The sequence below is a fragment of the Sturnus vulgaris genome, chromosome 8 (assembly GCF_052056855.1).
Source record: "Sturnus vulgaris isolate bStuVul1 chromosome 8, bStuVul1.hap1, whole genome shotgun sequence".
NCBI lineage: Eukaryota > Metazoa > Chordata > Aves > Passeriformes > Sturnidae > Sturnus > Sturnus vulgaris.
This window is the reverse complement of record NC_142250.1, coordinates 7,690,094-7,706,123: the sequence shown is the minus strand read 5'-3', so window position 1 is coordinate 7,706,123 and position 16,030 is coordinate 7,690,094. Positions and strand designations below refer to the sequence as shown.

The window sequence follows — 16,030 nt, the reverse complement described above, 5'->3', positions numbered from 1 at the left end:
ACTTCGTGCTGGTGGGAGTGGAAATAATTTCAGGGTTAGTTCAAGCTGAAGCCTTTAATAGAGCTACAGGAGAAAATACTGTTAAGGCATTGCGAGAATGGTTTGGAACATTTCCAAAGCCACAGGAGATTCAATCTGACAATGGGTCTCACTTTACTGCTAAAGTAGTACAGGAATGGGCAAGGGAGGAAGGAATAAAGTGGACTTTTCACACCCCCTATTATCCTCAAGCCAACGGGATTGTAGAAAGGACCAATGGTCTTCTAAAGTGACTCCTAAAGCCACATGAGGGAGGTTGGGATCTTTGATTATGGCAAGCTGTAAAAGGTATAAATGATAGATGGGGGGTAAACGGGTGTCCCAAAATAACTGCTTTTTGTCTAAAAGCCCCAAGCATCATTCCTGCACTACAGGGACCTAATGATTCTAAAAATCCAGTCCATTATCCTGGGCAACCTGTTTTAGTAAACCTCCCTACTGTAGGAGAAGTACCACTAGTACTAAAAACTCCTCTTAATAAATATGCATGGGTAGCCACCAATGCTCTGGGAAAAGAGCATCGGATAAGTACCCGTTGGATTGTTCCATCATTTTGACCTCCTGCCTTTTGGTGGCAGACTCTGCTGTGTTTGCTTTCACAGAAGACCACCGAGGGACATGGGGACTGGACGAACCATGATCACCTTTTTGATATTTTTCTGTATCCTACCACCACACCATGGCCAAAACTCGCCCGAATGGCCATGGTCTGAAGCTTCCATCAGGTATACCAGTGCTCTAGGACCCTACCCCAGAGATCGTCACCCAAGCCTTGCGACCGTAGTACTGCACGATTCTGAGGTATACCGTTCAAGTGACTGGGGTTGGGACAAAAAAGACTGGGCTAGGGTACTAACAGGAATAGTTGGTGAAGAAATCAGGGTAGGATGCAGAAAAGTGGAAAAATCACTTCATGAGAAAGCCACCACCATTACAATCGCCGGGAATTACTTAAAATCAGATATAACTAGTAGTTTGCACCCTAACATCACGGCGAGTCTCTGCCCCACAACAGTATGGGCATGTAAAAAACAAGCTCCCCTAATACTGTGCTGTCGCCAAAGGAAGGTTGGTAACTATACCCTGGACCCTGACACCAACAACGTTGAAGTTACAAAGCTTTGTGTGGATGAATTTACTGACTGTTGGCATAACTTTACTTTAACCAGACCAACCTATGTAACATGCTCCTGGCAGAATAACACAACAGATGAGTCCAGCTTGAAAGGCCTGACCTATAGATTCAGAATAAATGCTATAGAAAACCCCACACTAACCGCCGTAGTTATATACCGTGGTGTAAGTACCCCCCTAGTGTTGGATGACAAAAACAAGGTTTTCCCCCCTTTCTTGGTGACACAAGGTGATGATGTCGCAATAACTTGTAAATTAGCGACTGGATCCCTCACCGAACCTGCATACAGTTGGGGCATAGGATCTCATGGCCAGACTTTATATTGTAGAACCCAAAATCAAGACTGTTGGCTAAACCTAACTGCTGTACAATTTTCCTATAAAATCATGTGTGGAAAAAATGATACAAAATACTGGGGAGAACTTGATGTTAATGTTGTAACACCTACTACCCAACCACCGGTTGTGCTAAGCCCTACAATTTTTCAATTTGGACCTTATGTAATTAGAAAAACTGGCCAACAACAAATATTGTTTAATCCGGCATGGTCTCTCAAACAAATCAAATTATTGATGCAAAATAATGTCTCAGAAGTCCAACCAGCTTGTTCACCCTTTCTACAGACTTCTTTTGAGGGATGGACAACCTGGCTGCGGAAACGAAATCCTGCTAAAAAACAAATGGCAAGAGACATAACCGGTGTTGTGGGAACAGGATTGGGAATTTTGAATAGCATCGATTCGGAAGTACTAATGAATAAATTGGCTACCACAGCTGGAGATGTAACCAAATTACAACGGCCCCTGCAAACAACCTTAACAGCTTTGGGGACCCAACAATGGTTGTTATGAAACATATTACCAAGTTGGGAAAAGGTAAACGTAAATGACCACAAATTGATGATCGATGCACTTGGTGCTACTCAAAATAACATCTCTTTGGCTCTCAGTTGTATCCAGGCCCAGTTGTGGATGCAGTCAGTTGCTGCTTTAATTATAAGAGAAGGTGAGGAAGGCACTTTTCCCACTGAAATCCGAAAAATAGTCTGGGACAGTGCCACTGATTTTGAAAAAGAATTCCAGTCCTGGTGGAACTTAGTAAATTTTACCTATGATCCCAGCACAAACACTGCCACAGCCTTTGTACTGACAATTCGTAATGCTTCAGTGCATTCAATATTCCCCATTATTGCATTGGGGTTGAACCATGATGGAGCTATTCTCCATCCTTTCGAGCATAGGGAATGGGCCTGTCAAATTGGTGGGAGGTGGCAAACTGTCAATTTGGAAACTTGCATTGTCTGGGAACAGCAAGGGTTTATCTGTGAAAGTAATGCAATCAGAGCTCAAGATATCTGCTTGGACACAGAACAGAATGTTTGTAACTTTGAAATCCATCCAAATGAGATTTCTGAAACTGTACTGGTATATATAGGCAATGGATGTGCATGCTTTAGAACTCCTTGTGATAGTGTTTTTATAGAAAATTTGGTACTGAATACTAAAAATCATTCAAACTTTTGTGTCTGTAATTTTACTAGGATTTCAGGATGTGATTTTTCCTATGTAGCCCCAGTTACTTCTCACCACCTTTTGCAGTCAAATTACACACTGATCCACCATCTATTGCCCACTCCAATTGGAATGAACCTCTCTCTGGTGAAGCAATTGTTGCTACACCAAGATCTGATCCAAATTTTGGAGAAGATCAAGAAAAACGGACAGAAAACTCTAATAGCTGTTCATCACAATGTGGAAAAAATGCATCGTGTTTTAGAAAGGGTAAAGACAGATGCTGAACACAGGTGGTGGGATACTCTATTTGGGTGGTCACCTACTGCTACAGGTGTCCTGAACAAATTGTGTCATCCCACCATTGTTCTTTTGATTCTAGTTTTAATTGGTTTTGTTTTATCAGCAATTCTATACATCATGACTTGGAGAATAACGAAACGATTAACACAATTGGCATCTGTGACAGATGTACCCAGATCGGCTACTGTTGACATCCCTAGGGTTACTGACACAAGGTTTCAAATAAGATAAAATAACTAGAATTATCTTCTAATTTCAATTAGAATTGTTTAATCAAAAACTTGCTTTAAAAAAATTGATTTATTTCTAATCAAAATTGAAAAATTTAAAGAATTGAACAAATCATTTGAAGTCGTTAGCAATCAACAAAATTGAACATAATTAATCTGTTTTGTTTCCCCTTTCTCCTTTTCCTTATCCTGTCCCTTATCTTTTTCCTACTCTCCTGTCTCTGTTTTCCGGGATATGCTACCAACTTGGACGAGTCCTGAAGGCTTTACTACAACTCTACAAAGGGGCACTCTTGACGATGATCGTGAGTCACAGGGTGGTGTAAGGGTCGGTCCGAAGTTCCCCTCGATTTTGCCTCCCGACTGTCGCAAGGAGACCTTGAGGACCCCACCCAGGCTGACTCCGAACAATGGTTTACTGGCCAGGCCAGGTGGATGCTCGTGACTGTGTGCTGGTGTATTGTGTTCACTGGACTGTGCTGTTGTGGCACCAACCAGAGACTGTGTTGTATCAACTGAGGACTGCTTGTCTGTACCTGTCTCCTGCAGCACCACACAATGGTCCATAAATCTTCCCACCTTTTGGCCAGAAGCCACTCGCTTTGGAGAAGGACTATAAAAGAGCGACCCTCTGGAAAAGACCCTTTGAGATCTCTCCACTGATGAAGACCCCCTGGAGAAAACCCCTGAGATCTCCCCATGGATGAAGACTCGTCTATCGGATGACCCGTGAGGACGCCCGTCTCGTCTGTTGGTAGCTATTCTCCCATCCCTTCCTTTCCTTCCCCTTTCCCTATCCTATACCTCTCCCCTTTACCGTAACTGAATTGTTGGCATTTGATGAAATGCATTGCTGTTGTTGATTAAACTGATTTTCTGCTGTTGAATAAACTGATTTTGTCCCCTGCATTTTGCCTGTTTGCACCTTTGAGATCAAAAGAACCATCACGACCCCCGTTCTGCATTAATAGCAGATCGTGACACATAGGCATTATGGACAGGAGATGGTGAAGATGTTGATGAATGACCAAAATTGTAAAATGCTTTTGGAACGATCCGTTTCGCCCTGTGACCTGGAAGATATTCTGAGAAGAATGAAGAAGAAAGTAAGTGCTAGGCAGGAGAAATGTCTCCTTTGTGCAGGTGTTGCCACTGCTAATAGGAGATCAAACATACCTAGTCTGTCTATCTCATTCCTCTCGTGCTGAATCATTTTGCTCCTGGGAATGAGCTGTTAATCCCCACCCTGTTCATCTGCAGTCCAATAAGGAACTGATATTATTAGTTAAAAAAGTGGGGTTTTGAATATTTTGAATAATGGTCACAAACAGGAAAGGGGAAGAGGAGAAAATGAGTTTACATTTGGGTGTAACTCCCCCAGCACGCTCTCCCTACTCTGCCCCCATGTCTTGGTTTGAAAGATATGTATTTTTCTAAGAAAAGGCGAGAACCCCTTTCCTGAGATGCAGAGTGCCACCCCCTCCCTTCTAATTATTTTAGTTTCAAGTCAGAGGCTGTCAGGCAGGAGATATGGGGATAGGAATAACAGTTCTTTACTGATATCTAACAAGGCAAAATAGCAGAAATAACAACAGCTATAAAAATTGACAACAAAACAGAACAGTATAGCTCAGTTCCAGTCTCTTTTTTGGCCACAGGCCCTCTCCCTCTGTGCTCAGTTACCGGTGCTGTGGGCAGGGCAGGTCCCACGCAGTCAAAGAGGGCTGAGTGATGGCGGCAGCAGCCCAGGGTTGAGAGGGATGGGGGAGAGACTCTCCCCTCACGGTGTCCGTCGTGGTGTTCGGCAGAGTGTCCAGAGGTAGTAGGATGAGGTGGGAAAGCAGCAGAGCGATGTCCAACAGCAGGGAGCGTGGATCTCGGCGCTGGGATGGCAGGGGAGATGCCAGATCAGAGCCCGGGCCGTCCTCCGTTCACTCCACGAGCCAAGTGAGAGCGAGAGCCCGCTCCAGAACCCTCTCCCACCTTTTCCTTTTCCGGGCTCCCCCCATCCCCCCACCCCCCTGCGAGAGAGCACTATAGCTATTAAGGTGTAGCCACAAATACTTAGCATAACAATGGGAGAAATGCCACAGAAAGAAAAGGGAACAATTCAACCCCAAACACCCCAGAAAAGCAATTAAATGAGAATAGTGCTTCTGAAGAGAACAGAGTCCTTGCAAAAGACAACGGAAGTAGTAGTGCCAAGACAATTTCCAAAAATGCAAATTTGTCCAAGTCAATCCTAATTACTGCAATTACTGTCTGTCTTTTGGGAATATTGCTTGCTGTCAAACCTTGTGGAGCTGGTAGAAGCTTGGTGAATTCAGCAGCATTCAGTAGAAAATGATTTGTTTGTTTGGGGGGAAATTTTATTCTTTTATCTACATTATAAAAGGGATTGTGCCTTTGAGCGGGAAAAGGGAGAGCCAGGTTGAACCAAATCACCATCCAACATAATGGGACCACTCCCCAAAGAGTCCAAATTTTTCTGCTGCTTCCTTTATGAACATTCGTTGCCAACCAGTTTGCATTCTTCCCATTTATAGTCAAGACTCATGAATTTGGGTTTTAGACTGCTGCTCAGTATGGCAGCACCCATAACCTGCCTTGAGCTATTGCAAACAGAGTGTTGGCATCACTGATTGTCTGGCCTGTTTCCTTCTGTCAGTTAGGAAATGTTTCCCTAAGCCTTGCTAGAAGTGATCCTGGTTCTAACTTGTGTTTTAAACAGGCAATTTCCTATTTAATATTCTAAAGATTGATGGGGCTTTCTCTATGTCTTTGTAGGGGATGGAAGAGCAAAATGGTGAACGCCCTTCTGTCAAGAGCCCAGTGAAGAAGAGGAGCGATGGCTCCAAGCAACCTCAGGACACATTGCCTTCTAGTCAAAGGTACTGAGCACTTTTGTTAGATGAGACAAAGCACATGACAAGCTGGACATATCTCTTCCTCAGGAAAATCTTTCTAGCAGTGATGGCCTGTGCCAGAGATTGTTTCCTTTCCCTACAAATGCTCTGTGGCACGAAATGTCTACTTCTGCATTGCACTGAACAAACTTCTCTGGAGAGGTTTCCACAAAAATTAGGCAACAAAAGGCACCCATTGGTTGCAGCTCAGACAATTCAGTGCAGTGTTGAGGGCAGTGTTGTTGTGGTTAGGAGAGGGCTATATTTCCACTGCCTGACTTGGGACAAGTCAATTCAACCAGGGTTTTTTTACATCTGAGTGGAGTTTTTTCAGATGGGTGTTTTGATGAGAACTCCCAGCCTAGAAGCATGATGCCATTCCCTAAACCAGCCATTCCCGTACAAATGGTTTGCCCTGGCTGAACCATGCTTTTCTTACCCTCCAACATTACCAAGTCTGAGTAGTAAGTAGCAAGGCAAATCCTGAGCAACTTTGGCCAACAGTGGTCTCAATGGGGACTTTTTGTCTTGACAATTCTGTCCTTCATATAGTTTGCTTGATGGACAGCATGTTTGGTTGATTTCCCACTGTGCTGCAATCTGCATTGAAGAAAGGAATTTGGTCCTTGCTGTGTCTTCATGACAGTGGCAGAGCTACTTGTACCTGTTCTCCCCTGATTAGAGAGGGGATTTATTTAGCTCTGTCATGCTCAGCGGTGGCAGCAAAGGACCACATGCTTCAGTAGCATAGCTAGGAGCTTCCCATGCTCATGGAAGAGACAGGTTGATCCAGGAGAATTGTTCCCAGTGGGTTTATGAAGCTGTGGATCTAGTCTCTAGGAATGCAAACTTAATGTGAGTGTTGTGCTGGGATGTCTGTCTTCTGTTTTTATCTGTGTTACTGATTTTCTGGATGCTTCAGATATGCCCCTGTTCATCTGCTCAGATGCATGTGAGCTCCTGTTCCATATTGTCATTCTGTTACAATTGTTATTGGTGTAGAGACATTTCTCCAGAGTGATGAGTTTACTTATTAGAAGACTCACATCTCCCATAAGAGGAGGCATTTAAACTTGGCAGTAGAGTTTCTCTTTCCCCACAAAGCAATGTGTGCCTGGGAAGCCATCTGAAGATAGATGAGATGCATCTCATCCTTGGTTTTGCTGAGTGAGCACTGGCGAGGATGTTACTTACAGATTGACTCCCATAAGGATTGTCATGAGGTCCATGTAATTTTTCAGAGCATCATGATTTTCTAGCTTGAAATCACATCATTAGGAAAGCTCCTGTAGATGTTTTGCTCACAATTATCTGCAGGTATTGTCACCAACAAATTGTAATTTCGTTTGATTTTCCAGGGTGAAGTCAACCTCTGATGGACGCCTCCTCCACCATCCAAAAACCCAGGTCACATTACCTCCAGCTACGGATGAAATCGAGCTGCTCCAGAAGCTCTACAATCTCCTGGAAGCCAAGGGGTTTGAGGCACGGCTGGAAGGAGTGGCACTCCTCCTAGAGCTGTGCAAAAACCTCCCCAAGCTCATCACCACTCACATTGTCCAGGTATGTAGGGTATCTTCACTGTTCCTTCCCGTTAGCTCCTCTCCCAAGCCTGTAGCAGTAAAGTTAATTCAGTGTGTCTTGGCACTGCCTCCTGGCTGTTTGGGACAGGCTGGTCCCTTTGACCCAGACCAATTTAATGGAGGTCCAGGCTTCAGCACAAGTTCTTTCAGTCCAGCTGCATTTGTCTGGCAGGTGCCTATTGATGCTGTTCATCAGATGATGCCAGAATTTTCCATTGGTGTAACTTCTGCTGTCTCCTAGTCCCAGTTGGGTTAAGTGAAGGGAATCCAGCCACTGAAAGCATGGCAATTATTCTCTAGACAAAAAATGGATTTGGATGGGGAAGTGTTAGGCTGGGCTAATTTAAACCAAGGGTACTTTTGTAAACTCCATCTTGTCTTGCACAGTCAAAACTCTGGCTATTTCTTTCCATTCTTGTCTCCATTCCACTTGGTAATGATGGTGCTCATCCTAGTTGTTTTTATTTTTCTCTTTGGAAAAGGAGGAAAATGGCCAAGGACAGGTCTCGTCCTTCTCCTCCCAGAAGCTGCTTTCCCCCTTTTTCTAGAAAATGGTGCCTAATAATCACAGAATCACTAGATTGGAAGAGACCTTCAAGATCATTGAATCCAGATGTGGCTGTCAAGGGACTGAACCTGCTCTAATGAGAGCTGTACAGCACATTAAATTTCAGAAGTCTACCTGTTTGTTAGACAAATTGTCTGGATTCTGGAAGAGTTGATCAGAGGCCTGCATTTCTGCAGACAGGTTCTGAGATAGACAAAATAAAACTTAGATGTCGTCTGGCCATAGTTTTGCAAAATCATGAATTGCTCTCAGTACTTGAGGCAACTATATAGAAAAATGGGCATTTTAAATATCTGCTTCCACACTTGTAAAGCAAAGGTAGTCTTTTGAATGAATAAATGCAATTAATTTAATGATTTATAGGTGAAGAGAGACACCATAGGAACTATTCTGTCCTCATGCAAACCTCTTAAAAGAGATGAAAACCTTTACTCCAGAATGAGGTTGAGCAGCCATTCCAGTGAGTGGCCCACAGGAAAAGAGTGGAATTGTGCAAGCATTTGCTGACCTGACAGAAAGGATCACATTCATCTTTAACATTGCTGAATGCTCATTTCTACATCCATTCTTCAGACATTGACGTTTTAATCCAGCTTCCATGCTCTTTGTTCTCTTCACGGATTTTTGATTCTTTTGTCCTGAGAATATCTGACACACAAAAGAAAGTGAAGCAGATGGCGCTGGACGTGCTGGCAGAAATGATCACTGTCCTGGAAGATGCCTTGAACCCGGTGATCATCCGTCTGGTGGAAAGAATCCTAAAGAACCTGAACTCAAAGGACCCTGGGGTTTGTGCCACAGCTGTGAATGCGCTGGAAGCATCCATTGCTCATTTAGGTAAGGATGAGCCCTGACATGGACTCTCGCCCACTGTGTCTCTGCCTCTCTGACACAAGAGAACACTGAGTTCCTTGAGAGCTCTTGGTGCCTGTGGAATGCTCCAGCTGATATCCATGGGGCAGGATGGCTGTAGGAAATAGCTACACAGGCAAGGGCTGCTCTAAATTCCTTTGCTGCCGAGATTTATGTCAGCTCTGAAAATGCTGCTCAAGGGAAATAGGCCTGAAAAATGGAGAGTTGAAGATGCAGATCTTCAAGGGCAGTTTCTACTTTCTCCACCTCAGCTGCTCTGTGACCTCATGGACTACCTGATTCAGTGCCTTCCTGTATCCCAAGTCTGGGCTTCTTCCTGCTTACTCTGCAATGCAAAACCGTTTCACTGCTTACTTGTGATTGAACTATCGTGATCTGCGATGTGAAATGTCTAACATAGCTCCGGCAGAAAACTTTTCATTTACAAATGTGAAAGGATAGGCTGGAAGGAAAGAAGAAAAGGATTCAAACATCAACAGAAATTTACTTGATTTTATAAGCTGAGGCTGCCCTTGCCCTTTCCCTCCCCACTCTCTTTTCTCCTATGACCTCAGAAGAGTGAGCAGAAATGTGTGTTTCTCTTGTAGATAAAGTATCACTGATGAAAGAGTTTAGCAACCAGTGGAGTCAACTGAGTGGCCAAGCTCTGCTGGAGGTCACAGTGCGTATCACAGGTATGGCCTCCCCTTGTAAGTCAAGAGGTCTTCCCAGGGAATATTTACAGGGAATTCCTGTGAATAGAGAGTAGAGTAGCTGCTCCAACTGGGGAGGTGCTGAGCTTGTCCCTGCTGCCCAATCCCCATGGCAGGTGTGTTTGGCAGGTTTTCCCTGGCTGCTGCAGAGGTGTGCAGCACCTGAGATGGGGGCGGCGCTCGGCCTGGGGGCTGAGCTCTCCCTGGGGCATCTCAGAAGCCACGTGCAGGAAAGGGAAGGGCTAAAAATACCCGAACTGGCTCCTCTCTTGGAAGCTCAGGGACATCTGTGATTCTTCAGGGAAAATGGTGGCAAGTGCTGTTGCAGGGGATCCGTTTCTTTTGTCCTCATGGGATTGTCGTTTTGCTCTTGGAAAGTTTTGAGGCTGAACCCTGCAGTGCCTGGGGTCACAGCTTAGGTCAAAACGCAACACACATATTAGAGGCATGGATTTGGTGCAAGGCAGCCTTTGGGGGCAGAGGGGCAGAAGCAGAGTGCTGAGGCTCCCTGTCTGTGCTGTCCAAGTGGCATTGGACTGAGCATTTCATGTCTTCCTGTGTCACTGCTGTCCAAAATGCTACAATTGCAGCTGATAATTGATCCCTCAGAGGAGCTTGCTATGTCAGCAGTAGGCAAGGAATGGGAAAATGATAATCTTAATATATAGTAGAGAAGAAGATTTATCGCCTTGCTTGAACTGAGGCTAAATCCACTGCTAAGTGAGGCAGCATCTTGAAATGCAAGGTTTGATACACTTTGTGTCTTCATTTGGAATCTCAGAAGGACAATGTTCAGTGAATAGGAATGTCAAAGGCCCTTTAAAGGGCATCTGTACAAAGGGAATCTCCATCAGGATGGAATTTATTTTTGGAGTTATTTTGATCTCCTTTTCAAAGAAAGGAATGAAACATAAATTAGGACTACTTTAGAAAGAGCAGATGTTCTCTCTGAGATTTAGTCGGAAGAGACAGTGGTTTATCAAGTCCTATATTGACTGATGTCTTTAAATACTTTTAAAATCAAATTAACTCCCATTTTGAAATGGGTACCATAACCCTTTTTCTACTTAGCAGAATTGGGTTTGGTTGCTTTCAGGAGCTGTTTAAATGTTGATGACTGCTGGGGGATTAACAGCCTAGAAAAAATGAAGTCTCTTCCACTACAGAATAAGAAGTGGCTGCTATACAACTTTTGGCCTGTGCATAAAATAAGAATGTACTGCCGAGCATTTCAGGGTTTGATCTCTCAGCCAAATCTGCCATGTAAGGAGCCTATTGGTAGGAAATTTTAGTGTGTGTTTGATATAGTTCAGTTCAGGAAGTGAGCAGGGAACAGGATTCAGAGAGAATATGAAAAAACCCTCGTGATCTGGTTAAAATTCAGTCCCCTGTGTATTATTTTTTCTCTCTATTCTGCTGTTTCAGTAGACATTGCAAGAAAATATGCCATCAACATTGGAAGGGGAAAGGCTATTAAAATGTGGAGATGCACAAATGCCACGACAATGGGGTCTGGGTAGTTATCTAAGACAACCTGACGTTTGAACAGGTATTTGTTGGAAGCCACAAAAGCATTCTGCCAAAGACACCAGCTGGTCACTGATGTTTCTAATCCATCTGTCAAGCAGCACCCATCTCTGGTGGGCTGGAGTTTGGAAGTGTAGTCCAATACTATCCTTTGCTGTCTGTCACTGAGCAAAGGGAAGAGCCAGATTAGACTTTGGCACTTGATATCAAGAGTCACAAAAATGGTATCATCCTTTATATTAGAAATCTCTCAATTGCCTCTGTACAGTGCACTTCCAAATCTTCAGTGTGGGCTTAAAGAACTTCCTAATGGAAATAACAGGCAAGCTGACATTTCAGTCATTAATCTGCTCACTGCATCAGTCTGTTGATGCAGAAGCAGATAATGAAGTGATCTAGTACAGGTAGAAATTCTCAAAAATATATAAGGTTCTGTTTGGAGAAATTAGTCCTGAGAGGTTGGTGGTTCTGTTTTAGGGAGCATCAGCTGCTTTGGCCGTTCTGGATCATGGGGCTCTGAGTGCTGTTGCACTGATCTTAGCCAGAGGGGTTTCTGAGAAGCAAAACCAGAGGTAGATCCTGGTTTGCCTTGAGCTTGGTGGTTAAGGAGCTTGTGTCTCTGTCCTGGCAGTGCTTGTGGAAGGCGTTTATGGCAGGAGCCCTGAGGTCGTCCAGCGCTACGCCCTGCCCGTGCTCTGGTCCTTGCTGGAGAACAAGGCGCTGCCTGTCCGAAGCGCCAATGTCCGCACTGTGGTCACCAGGCTTGCCTCTGCCCTCCACGAGGTGATGGGCACCCAGCTGCAGAAGCGTGCTGCCAGCCAGCCTCCACATGTGCGGAAAAACCTCTCCAGCATTTTGGGCTGGTGAAGGATGGATGTTCTCCAGAAAGTTGACCAAGTGCTGAGATGGACACCTCCGGATTTGACATTTTAGCTGTGCCAAAACCGACAAAATACTAAAGAAGGGCGTGCATCTGCCCCTGCTCTCTCCACTGCCCTTCACAGTCATGGCATGCTCAGGGGGCTGAAACAACTGCAGACTGAGGACAAGGGGAAGGCTGAGCAAGGCTCAGCCTCACACAGAGGTAAGGTGGGAGCTGGGCGGCTGTCTGGCAGGCGGAAGGGTCTTGTGCCAGCCTGGAGAGCCTGTGCACATTGCCAGGGAACAGTTCTGTCCTGCAGCTGTCCCCTGCCCTGAGCTCTGCTGCTCCCAGTGCCCTATGGAACTGTAGGGCTGCTGAGCTTTGGGACAGGGAGAGGAGCAGGAGGCTGCATGTACAACAGAGCCATTGCTGGAAAGCACAGGGCTCTGGGTTCCCTGCTGTACCAAGGTATCCCAGAGGCCAGGGTGTTCCCCTGGGAGCTTTGTGCAAGTGGGTCAGGGTGTGCCCCTGTCCTGCCTCAAGTGGCTGCTTGCAGGAGCATGTTTCCCTGTGCAGCTATGTAGAAGTTTCCGGGAAATATGTCCCAATAAATGTGGAGCTGTAGAGTCTTTAGTTTTACTTTGTGGCCTGTGTTAATACTTTGTGTCTCCACTTTGCAGATCTTGCCTGCTACAGTGTTACCAGGACATTTTGTCTGGACGTTCCTATGTGCTTTAATCCACGAAGTCCTTGCCTCCACTCCAGAAGGGCTCTTTCCTCCAAGATCAGGAAGGAGCTGCCACCTGTCTGAGAACTGATTGAAAGAGAGGGTTCATACATTAGCCTTTAGAGTTACAGATGTACATATGTTATGATCGGTAGCTGTAGGTTTGAAGAAAGAGGTTTCGATTGTAGGAATGTGTAAAACAGGGGTTTCTCTCAGAGAGAGATTAGAATGCAGGAATTGAATTAAAACCTTTAGACATTTATGTAAAATATACTCAGCCACTGGTACATGAAATAGAGATGCAAGATTAACTTTTGAGTAAATAAATGAGAATGTATTTTACGTGCCTTAAAGAGCAAATGCCTTAGGATCTAGTGTAAAAAACAAGCTTCTAAAAAAAGCTTTAGTAAGAGCTCAAAAACTGTTCTAGACATAATAAAAATACAGTAAGAGTACTGCTCACATTCTTCAGATAAAACAGATAGGCTCTATATGTAACCTTGCATATTATAGAACTAGAATTCTAATAGGTTTAGTAGAAATGCTTCAGATTCATGTTTTTAGCTCCTTGGGTAATTTGTAAATAAGAATCCATGCACTAGGGAGAGACTCTCTCTCCCCCTCTCTCCTCACCACCGTCATCACTGTCCGGAAGAAGATTGGAGCTGCAACTTCTGTCTCTGCTTGAGAGTCCGTGCCAGGCCACAGCTTCCACCTCTGCTCAGGACTCTGTACCAGGCTGCAGCTTCTGCTTCTCATCAGGACTCTACTTCAAAACCTTTTAGCATAGACTTTAACTCGTGGGACTCTTGCTCTTTTGAAACTGATGTGCCTTTACAATAAACAACTTTACAGCAACCAACAACTTCTCTGCTCTTTAGAAGACCTAAACCAATGACAATCTCAACATTTGATTGTATCTTCAATATTTTGATGATATATTTTTAATTGTATATATTTTATTTTGATTAAATGCTTATGGGTGTTATTAATTATAAATAAACGAAATTTTTTCAAAAACAAGCAGAGAATCCACAACCATCACCTGCTAGCCTGGGGGAAATGTGCTGTGTTTATGGGAGTGCAGCTCACTTGGTGTGCCACGTCTCACTGTACCTTTCCTCGCTGGGCCTCTCCTCTTCCTCTTTTGACATGTTTTCTTTGTGACATTTCGGCTGCCATTTGTGACTTGGCATTACAATGGGGCCACATATTGACATGTTTTGGGGACACTGGATCCAAGAGAATCTGTGTATTCAAAAGTTTTTCACCTGGATGTATTCTGTGCTCACAAAAGACCTGAGCAAAGAAACAAAGAGAAGTGTTCGAAAATCCCAAAGCTTTGCTCCTTTGCAATCTCACCCAGATCTGGCTCAGAGGTGTCTTCAATCACCATTTCATAGGTAAGAAGATGTCGTGGGAAAAGATGCACTGCTTTAGAAAAGACATTTGTATGAAGATTTACAGAGCACAGCAGTTCAACAGTGTTGTTGGCAACTTGATTGCGGAAGGATGAGTGGATTGTGAGGCCAACAAAAAGTGACAAGGTTTCCTCAAATCTATTTATACTCCTGAGTGGCAATCAGCTCAGGGCAATGGCATAATACCCTAGTGCATCCCACACACATTCTGCCTCCAAGAAAAGCTAGGCTTGGCTTCTTAGAGTGAAATAAATAGAAGAGTAATCAAATGGAGAATTAAACTCATCACTTTAGAGTTACTCTTCTGCTTTCCAGTGTCAAGCCTCTACCTCATACTCCCAGGCTTTGTTACAAGTGTTTGATATTGCTTAAAAATTCACAGGCAGCTTTATCAGGAAAAACAGATTGAATATTAATCAAGAGCTCTACAGAATTTGTTGACAACATTCACTTTAGTACTTGCTAGTCAGTTGAGGCACAAACAAGGGGAAAAAAAGCAACAAACAAATTGGAGTCAATCAAACCAGAAATGAACTGAGAACTGTGTGCATGTGTGTGAGTGTGTGTTGGTGTGTGTGTGTATGTGCTTTTAGGTGCATTAGACAAAGGGACAGAAAGGACAAGGATAAAAAGGAATGCGGCCTAAAAGCTTAGCAGCACTCACTCAAGCTTAACAGAAGTTAAACTGGAGCCTCCAGGAGAGGGGGGATGGGCCCAGGATCCATTGTTGATGGGCGATCCTGCGAGTGCAGCAAACTGGAGAGCTCGCTGGCTCCGAGAGGCCCCACTGCAAGGGAGGTTGCTGCTGGCAGCCGCTGTGGTCTAGGAGAGCTCCAAGGGCTCCTTTTGGAGCACTGTTGATGGGCCACAAGAGAGTGGCCTCAGCCATAAAATGCTTTGTCATGGCCGCACTTTGGGGCAGCAGCCTGCCTTTGAAAGCATGAGAGGAAGCATCTTGTTCCATCCAGGCAAGAAAAGCAGTTTCCAAGGTTGCTCATGGGAAAGCCTAGGAGCTCGTTAGGCAGCACAAGTTCCTGGGAGCACTCCGTGTTTGTGATCAGCTCCAGAGGAGCTGAGCCCAGGCGCTGTTCAGCAAGGCCGAGGCCTAACAAGCTTTTCTGAGATCACGGTGTGGCCTGACAAGGCCACGGGGGATTCACCACCACTATCTGAAGCATGAAGTTTTGAGGTAGGGTAAAAAGGCCTTGCCGCAGTGGAAGTCAGACAGTTCCTCATGTGTTGCAATGTGTTTCTTGTTAATGGTAGGTTTTGTCATTGTCTAATCTTGTGGTTTAGTCCAAAATTATACCCTCTCACCCACCTTGTCAATCTATCTTAAACTACCTGTCAATCCTGCTTTGTGCCTGCCTCCTGCTTAGAATTCCTCTTTGGAAATCCCCTAAAACTCAACATCTCTTTAGTCCATGTGGCCCAGTTTTCCCCCATACATTTCTCATTGGACAATGCCTTTGTAAACTCTACCCTTTATCCCTCCTCAGAATTTCTCCAATTTGATAAGAAGTTATACCTTCCCCTTGAACCTTCCCCATATTTAAGTTGCTGCAGCTTTGCCATTTCTGTCTTTTGTCCCGAGGATTGCCCAAAGTAATAAATCCTTTTTATCTTGTGCAAAAGTACTCCCCATCTTCCTTG

At 44.5% G+C, this 16,030-nt stretch overlaps 1 protein-coding gene across 1 annotated transcript; it reads left to right on the top strand.

Moving 5' to 3' along the window:
• Positions 1-9,623: 9,623 nt before the first annotated feature.
• On the top strand, positions 9,624-13,933 carry LOC148222976 (TOG array regulator of axonemal microtubules protein 2-like). The gene is made up of 3 exons (XM_088168775.1): positions 9,624-9,822; positions 11,999-12,451; positions 12,910-13,933. Exons 1-2 carry the CDS (start codon positions 9,717-9,719, stop codon positions 12,232-12,234), a joined length of 342 nt encoding a protein of 113 aa, XP_088024901.1. The 5' UTR covers positions 9,624-9,716; the 3' UTR covers positions 12,235-12,451; positions 12,910-13,933.
• The last annotated feature ends 2,097 nt before the right edge of the window (positions 13,934-16,030 follow it).